General features: G+C 32.3%; 1 protein-coding gene across 2 annotated transcripts in view; it reads right to left on the bottom strand.

Annotated features, from left to right (window-relative positions):
• Nucleotides 1-4,714: 4,714 nt before the first annotated feature.
• The window catches only part of LOC109854755, a 7,170-nt gene continuing 3,120 nt past the window's right edge, over nt 4,715-8,764 (bottom strand). Inside the window, exon 3 of one of the 2 annotated variants that reach the window (XR_002250243.1) lies at nt 4,715-6,310. Coding sequence is in view for 1 of the 2 variants with exons in the window: in XM_020428175.1 (XP_020283764.1) it covers nt 6,118-6,361 (244 nt within the window). In the remaining variant the exon portion in view is untranslated. Of the gene's footprint in view, nt 6,362-8,764 lie in introns of both variants that reach the window. The other variant, XM_020428175.1, reaches the window with a different exon arrangement.

Here is an 8,764-nt window from a genome sequence, read left to right as displayed (position 1 = left end):
TATATCCGTCCAAGTATCTGTTTTTAAAATTTACATTTTTTTTTTCAAAACTATGATGTTTTTTAAAATAATTTTGAATAAGAGAAATGTGTACANATTATATATACACATATATATATATAAATATACATATCTTTATTATGTGTTGAATTCTCGGAGAAGGTTTTTTGAAACGTTTAGCTCTCTCTTCCGTGCACATATAAGTCGGCGCTGCAGGCGGTATTTGACGCGCGCGCGATCGGTACTTTATGTTACGAGTGATCGCGCAATTTCACAGAATCGTGGTCGTGTCCCACACATTCACCGGTTGAAGAATTTAACGAGCCGCACGCGGCTTGTGCATAGCCCGGACTCGTCGTCGCACACGACCGATAATGGCACCCCCCTCATAGGCCATGTCGCCATGTCGAACCTTCTCATTACATCCGCATCGCGCGACCGGTGTTTTTCTTCTATTCGTCCGCTCCTAAGTATTAGTGATGACGAATTACCGACAAAATCATACGCAATAATTATAGTCAGTCATTATAACATCAAAAAGAGGTAAAGCAACAATTTACAAGTTACATAACCCGAGTCGAAATTTAGCGTCTACATTGAACCTCAATTCCTCTTTTTTTATGTAGGAGTAAGAAAAAAAGTAGATGCTACTTTGACGCTGCTATACGTCCGAAATTTCCTTTTTTCAAAAATTGAGGTTCAATGTAGACGCTAAATTTTGACTCGGGAAGTTGCATAATAAATGAGAGTTAAAAAAAAAAAATGTATATTATCGCAAACATTATTTTTATATATACACCATTGATTTTAAGCGCGCATGAAAAAATGTCGCAGAAATTTCATTAAAAAATTTCAATTTTTACCCATCTTGTTTTCTCGTTTATTCTTTCTGAATGTCAAAACGGTGGAAAACTTGCAATATATAGAAAAGAATCAAAAAAATCTCGCGATTTATCATATGTGACGTTTCGCACGTATTGTTATCGCGACGCACGGATATGCACGGTAATTATTTGTAGCGCGCAAAAGTAGCACATAATATGTTGAAAAGTCGTCAGTCGTCTTTTGCGAGGACTCGTGAATAAGCTGACTCAAACAGTGTAGACTGTGGATAATCGCCGTGCCGAACAGCGAACGGTTTTGTTTCTTCTCGCGCGGGTCGCTCGTAAAAATATGAGACCTGAAAGAGACTTAAACTTTTATACTCCGGGCTGCGCGTCTACTCTACCGTAAAACTCATATGGATATTGTGTATAAGAACCCGGTCAGAGAAAAGTAATAAGGTCGACAAAAAAAAAAAAAAAAAAACAATCGCGTAGCCATATTTTTGTATTGCAAATTCTCTTTTATACGTACACATATACATATACTTTTATTAACTTTAATTTTGCGTCAACACCCTAAAATAAGATCAAAAATAAAAAAACAATTTTTATAATTTAGTTGATTCTGTTTTCTAAACTTTTCTCAAATCTGCAATTCTGTGAATTTTTTACAGCAGCGCGGTAAAATGTTTTTTTTTACTAAAATTAGCAAAAATACTATCGCGTTGTATAGTACGTGACATGCCGAGGAGCAACATATGCATCGGTCGCATCCGAGGGTTGCCGCAAAAGCAACTATTATCCCCGATGATTAGGAATATAAACGTGGATTTGTGCGCGAAGGGGAGAAGATACAAGAGAGAGAGAGGGAGATTTTAACTAAACACTCGACAGGTTGCGTGCGCTGTAGAAACATTTGTATCACTCGAGGCGTATGGTGTTTACTTATCATTAAGACCTGGATTATAAAGATTTATGGGGATACAGAGCAGGCTGTGCGGTGTCCGCGGGTGAAATCAGATGAATCAAATTTGATCCGGAAGAGTGGATCTGGATGAGATCTGAGTTTTACGAGAGAGATGTAACTAACATAGTAAAACATAATTGAAACAATATATTTAAAATCGCGTGTATAGAAAAATCTATGTTTTCGTATCAAAATATCATGTTACCGATTTAAATTATTTTGCCGCTGAATATAATTATATCTCTTTAAACAAACAAGGTAAAAAAGTATTGTTTTTTAGACATCACAAATAAAAACATGAAAGCAATTTTGTACACAAACTGAATTCGGTTAATGAAATTGCATTTTACCCGGGAGGGCGAAGATCGCGCCTGGTCAGAGTCCGACCCTTGCTGCTGGTGGCGGTAAATCTGGCATGTGTAGCTGAGGAAAGGCAAGAGCATTGGGAACTGGATGGACATACATACGTACACACACACACACACACGCGCATACACACACAGGTATATATGTATCGGCGGCGAAACTGCGCGCAATCGGGGGGGGGGGCGAAGGGGCCGCTTTAGCGGAGTCGCCCCCGTGGTAACCAGGACGACGGCACGCAACGCCGCCCACAATCCCCGGGCTGTCTTGTCCGATGTGTTTGCTCGATGATTTTATACCAATTACGGCCTATCCCCGTGCCATTGCCCACACTACCAGCGCGTAGTATCTCCGCACCGGCGGCGACCGCCACCATCGCTATATTCTCTCGCGCGCGATTTCGCCGCCACTTTCAAAACGTAACTGCAACTGTGAGCACCGCAATACTTCTTGAATACGATCGAAATTACTGGATTATTATTATTGCTGTCACATGTGACAGAATATTTATACATTATCGAAGCAATGTAGTTTTTTTTTTTTTTTACAGTACGTTTGTTTGCAACAGTATTCGGTACATCTAAAAATTTAACAAAGTCAAGGGTAATACGCTCGTAACAACAAACAAGAAAGATAAATAAACGGTCAAATCGAGCAAAAATTCAGGATGAAAAGTAACATTTGAGTAACAAGAGTTTGTTGACTCTTAACATCAATAACTTGTAAGTTGTTTTGTTTTTGGTTACCTTTGTTATCTGCGTTGCGCTTTATCTAATTAATCTGTGCCATTCTAGAACTCATAACATCTTTTTACTTTTGGACAACTTCACGGCAATGTGTATGACATCTTTTTTATCTATTTTTTATTACACCACACACACATTGTTAACGAGATGATATGCGTAAAAGAATCTATCGCTTGTGATTTGTTGGTCAATATTTGTTTTGCGACATAATTTTTATTATGTTATTTACCATTTATTATTTATATATTTTTTTAATTGTATTTTGCGTTTAAAATTTATATCACGACTGAAGAAGTCCCAAGTCAGAGACGAAACGTTTTGTTGCTTTTCGTATGTAAATAAATTATTTTTGATTTATACTTTTCATCCTGAATTTTTGCTCGATTTGACCGTTTATTTATCTTTCTTATCTAAAAATTTGTTAAATCATATATATATATATATGTTTTTCTTTCTTGTATAAAACCACGAAGTGAATTGTTTTTGATTTTAAGATCTAAAACGCAAGAGGAAATGCGTGTAATATATTTTTAATATTGATGCTAATTTAATATTTCTTATTTCTTTTCGCCGATTCTTTCTCTTCTCATTCAAAAAAATGTCTTAAGTAACGTTACTTATAGAACACCTGTTGCATTAAATCAAGAGTAAATTTGTGCGAGACGATATATTCGGATAATAAATTGTGAGATGGAGAATGCGCGATCGAATTGCACGAGAACTTATACAGCGAATAATAGCTTTTTTTTTTTTTTTTGGTTGTGCTTTATTGAAGTGTTGTATACATCAATTTGTGATTTAAATTGTCACAAAACCTAATTGAGTAGAACAAAAAGTTTGTTTTTCTGTGTTTTTTGAATAATAGAGACACGGACATACGGCTAAATATAATGTAACTAGTATAATATAATATTAACGTGACAATATACATATACAACATAAAACAACAAAACGCACAACGCGCGCGCACGTGTGTTTATAGGTACTGGAAAATAATAAATTATGTAGATTATGATTAGAGGCAGAAATTGAAAATTTAACATATCTGCTCGATTTTTACGGGACAATATCAACAACAGAATCAATCGGCAAAAGCTTTCAGAAAGCTTTTGAGCACTCGGTAGCTATATAAATTATGACGAGAAACGAGACATTATATATAAATTTTGATATCAATTATATTAAAATAAACCAAATTTTTATAATAACTAATTTGCATACATTGTTATTAATATATGAAAGCGTCAGATGATAGAATCCGCCGAAAAATTCTCTTTTTCGTAGTTTGTCGATTTTAATAAACATCTGTATATTTTGATCAATTGTCATAAGGCTTATTATCGCTGAAAAAAAAACGTAGATTGAATTATACACGCATTTGTGAGAAAGAAAAAAATTTCGGCGGATTTTACAAATTTATTTTTTTATTTTGTGCTCGGTTTTGACCAATATGTGTAAAAAGATAATTTATTCTGATCTAAATTGCATAACAATTTATATATCTTGCTTTTAACGTCATAATTCAATTAAGGCTATCAAGAGTCGGAAGTAATTAATGTAAACGATATATGTGACTCCAGATCTCGTACGGTTTCTTCTAGTCTCTGTTGACGCTATCATTTTGTTTACCGGAGTTGTATATTACCTCAATATACATATAAAATATACATATATAACATATATGTAAAAAACACTCGTAAAAATCTTTTAGAAAAAACGTTAATTATACTTATATAACTAATTATTTTCCAGTATACAGTGTATGTTGTACGCTATAATGTGCACTAATCGACGCTGAAATGTTTTTGCGTGAGGAAAAAGAGATTTTACTCTTCTATACGTTGATTTATTCTAATCAATCAGTATACGACCGACAATGGACACTAATTGAAAAAAAAAAAAAAAAACGGCGCATAAAAGAAATAAAATGCTTTTCCCAATCATCAGTTCGTATAATTTTTATGACGTTTCTTAATTTTTTAAATTAGATTAGGTTTATGTCAAGAGACACGATAACGTCTCGCTCGCGCCGCGATTCTACATCTTTGGTATTCTGCACATGACTGCAATTGTGGACTATAGACCAATGTTAATGTTAAATCCTTTTAAGAATAAAAAAATACCAGTATTATACATACGCACACGTGTTACATATATAATAGATATATTTATATATATAAATATATATAAATATATATTACATACTCATATGCTCATTACTCATTGTGTATGTATATATGGAAATTATTGCACAAATATCTATTACATTATATTATTAAAACTTGATTCCAAAAACATTAACTCTACTAGTCCAGGTTTTCCAGTCAGTTTTTTTTTATTTTTTTATTTATTCGATAAATATTATTGGAATTCGCGCGTTATAAGTGCGCAAAGATTCTGTATATACGTCTTTTTCCAGTCTTACACAAAAAGAAATACAAATGATCTCGGAACACCAAATATATATACTTTCCCTGCGACGTAAAAGCACAATAGAGACATCTAGACGTTCTACAGTAAATTCTCATCTTTGTTGGCGACTTGAGTAGCCGATAAAGCAGATAGGAAATCTGCTTGTATTTATATCGCTAATATAATTTGTAAATAATGACTACTATAAATAATCTCATTTTATATATCATCAAGGTTTATTGTTCGTCAAGGCTAATTGCTTTCTGTTTCAATACCAAAAAGATTCGCAAATATATTGCATATATATAAACGAAGTTTAATGCAATTATGTGATAAAAAGTTGATTTTTGATAAAAAAACAATATACTCTAATTTCTCTTTATTCGATTATATAACTAAGTACATATGTACGCGTATGTAGTTTTGCGTCGCAGCGGAAGGCTGAAAATTTTTTCATTTTGTACGAGAACTAAACTTGATTCTTATACTTTTTGGACAGTTGTCTTTATAGTTCATATTTACATTATTGTCATTATAAGAAAACACAAATCTTCTTACACACTTAGTTATATACATTCTGCAATAAATTACATACTATACGTGAAGGAAATAACAATATATATATATATATACTAATTAGTGAAGAACTAATTAGATAACTTGCACAAAAGATTTGAACATTTAAACTCTATCTGACTTATCTTATAATTGATCAATTGTGGCGCAGATATCAAATATCTTTCGCGTCAGTGACTCGATTGAAACTTTGCGTGTGAAATTAAATTTCACCCTAAATTCCGATGTATTAGAATTTCGATCGTGCTTCATGATAAGTTCCGTAATGGATATTCTTGTTCTTCCCGTAGTCGTCGTCGACGGTGTCCGCACCGCTGTACATGGAGAATCCACGACGTGAGAGCAATTCTCCCGGCACTATCGTGGGATTGGTATAACAAAACTCCGACATCATCTGCGTCTGATTGTTTAGCTGGTTCGACCTAGATAAATTCGCAGTTTCAACCACGCCCGTTGAACTTCTATTGAGCATTCTATATTAAGCAAAAAGTAATTCTAAAGTGTGATCTCTTGGCAATTTTACGAATTTATGTTAAACGCCGATTATGAAACACAAGAATCTTTTTTGAATATATTACAAAATCGATGGTGAATTAAAAACATACAAAATTATTGCTATTAGGAAAATACTATTGGGTACACCGAAAAAATTATATTCTCGTAAGTAAGAAGATTTTATACTTAAAAAATCTTCTTAAAGATTTTAGATGATATTCTTCTGAAATTAAGAATATATTTTTAAGAATATATTCTTTATTTATTTAATATATTTAAGAATATTCTTTATTTAAGAATATATTCTTAATTTAAGAATATAGTCTTTTTCGATAATGAGATATATATGTTTTTCTATAGAGAGATTTTTATATTCTAATCAGTATATATTCTTATCAATATTACTATTTAGAGGATTTTCCTCTTAAAAATAAGAAACTCTTCCTGGCGCCTATTTTAGTATAAAATATACTTAAAGTAAGTGGGATATCCTCAAAACAAGAATACAATTTTTTCGGTGAATATACTCGAAAGGTACACTAATTAATAAAATATGGCGCCGATTCAAACGCGAACAAAATGTCAAAATAAAAAATTGCAAAATTATATAAATGTTTTAATGATAAAGATGAAAAAGAAAAGAATACATTTCGAATTTTATTACACCAAAAAAATTATATTCTCGTAAGTAGAAGATTTTATACTTAAAAAATCTTAAAGATTTTAGACGATATTCTTTATTTAAGAATATATACTTAATTTAAGAATATAGTCTTTTTCGATAGTGAGATATATATATGTTTTTCTATATAGAGGCTTTTTATATTCTAATCAGTATATATTCTTATCAATATTACTATTTAGAGGACTTTCCTCTCAAAAATAAGAAACTCTTCCTGGCGCCTATTTTAGTATAAAATATACTTAAAGTAAGTGGGATATCTCCTCAAAACAAGAATACAATTTTTTCGGTGTAGTAAAAACTCCTTGCGAAATTTTGATACTTCGTCGCGCGTGAAAACACTATCATAAAATGTATGTCGGAAATATTTCAAAGATTTTCTTGCAAGAAAAAGAGAAATACTTGTTTATAAAAGAGATCTTCCTTTTCGTCGCACACTTTGTTTTCGCACATACAACAATCAAAAATCCGATTACGATCGGAATAACCTTCGCGTTCGAAAGACTTGCAAACAAACTAGAAAGAAATTACTCACGAATCAAAGCGAGATTTTTCGATCATCATTACCACTACGGTTGTTGGAAGAGATAAAGCTAAATAATCGCGAGCAATAAAGATACGCGCTATCACAACGATTCCGTTGTTGGCTAATACGTGAGTCACGAACGAAACATGCGTATATTTTCATTTCTTGCCGTGAAAACACAAAAATATAATCTCGGTTGCAGGTGTGCGTCACGGCATGCAATTTTTTCTTCTTTTTCCGTGCAACCGCATTGCCACCAAAACGAAATCACATAAATCGCGAAGAATAAATGTTAGTATTGTTTACGATATGACGGAGAAATTTTTTAACAAATAGATAAAACGTGCTAAAAAAAATATAACGATTAAATTACTTATTAAGTGTGTGTGTTTCATCGAAGTATGTGCCCCGCACATGAATGTACACGTGCAAAACAACCGATAATCAACGGAAGATATTAGTTTTACGAGATATAGTCATATTTCACAACACACCGTGATTTCTTGAAACCCGACGTTTAGCGTGCAACAACCTAGCGAAATACGTCATCAACAGTTCGATCGAACTGGTAATAATGTTAGGTATTTAGCTACGGTATGACTTAGTTACGGAAATTTTGAAACGCATTACGCGAATATATGCGTGTTATTGTCGACAACGCACTTTCACTCAAAGAACGAAATATTTCGTTCTTAATATACTTCTGATTTAACAATTGATAGATTTGCACAAGAGTTACCTGATATTATTTATAAATAATCAACATGAAAAACGCTCGCAATATAAACAATATTTAAAATATAAAAAACAGGTCTCTTATACGAGCAATGTATGTAACTTTATTAACAATAATCCGCAATGTTTAATATCGTGGTAACAAAAATAAATTATCCATTGCAAATTATTGTTAATAAAGTTCCTACATTGCTCGTATAGAGACCTGTTTTTATCTCTTTTAGATATTATTTATTATACAATGTTTCTATTTTACGAACACAAAACTCCAAGAATATTTAACGCGTGTCTACACCGAAAAAATTATATTCTCGTAAGTAGAAGATTTTATACTTAAAAAATCTTGTTAAAGATTTTAGATGATATTCTTCTGAAATTAAGAATATATTCTTTATTTAAGAATATATTCTTAAGTTAAGAATATAGACTTTTTCGATA

This window comes from Pseudomyrmex gracilis, unplaced genomic scaffold (assembly GCF_002006095.1).
Source record: "Pseudomyrmex gracilis isolate BER0280 unplaced genomic scaffold, ASM200609v1 scaffold_73, whole genome shotgun sequence".
Lineage (NCBI taxonomy): Eukaryota > Metazoa > Arthropoda > Insecta > Hymenoptera > Formicidae > Pseudomyrmex > Pseudomyrmex gracilis.
This window is presented reverse-complemented; position numbering and strand designations above follow the sequence as displayed.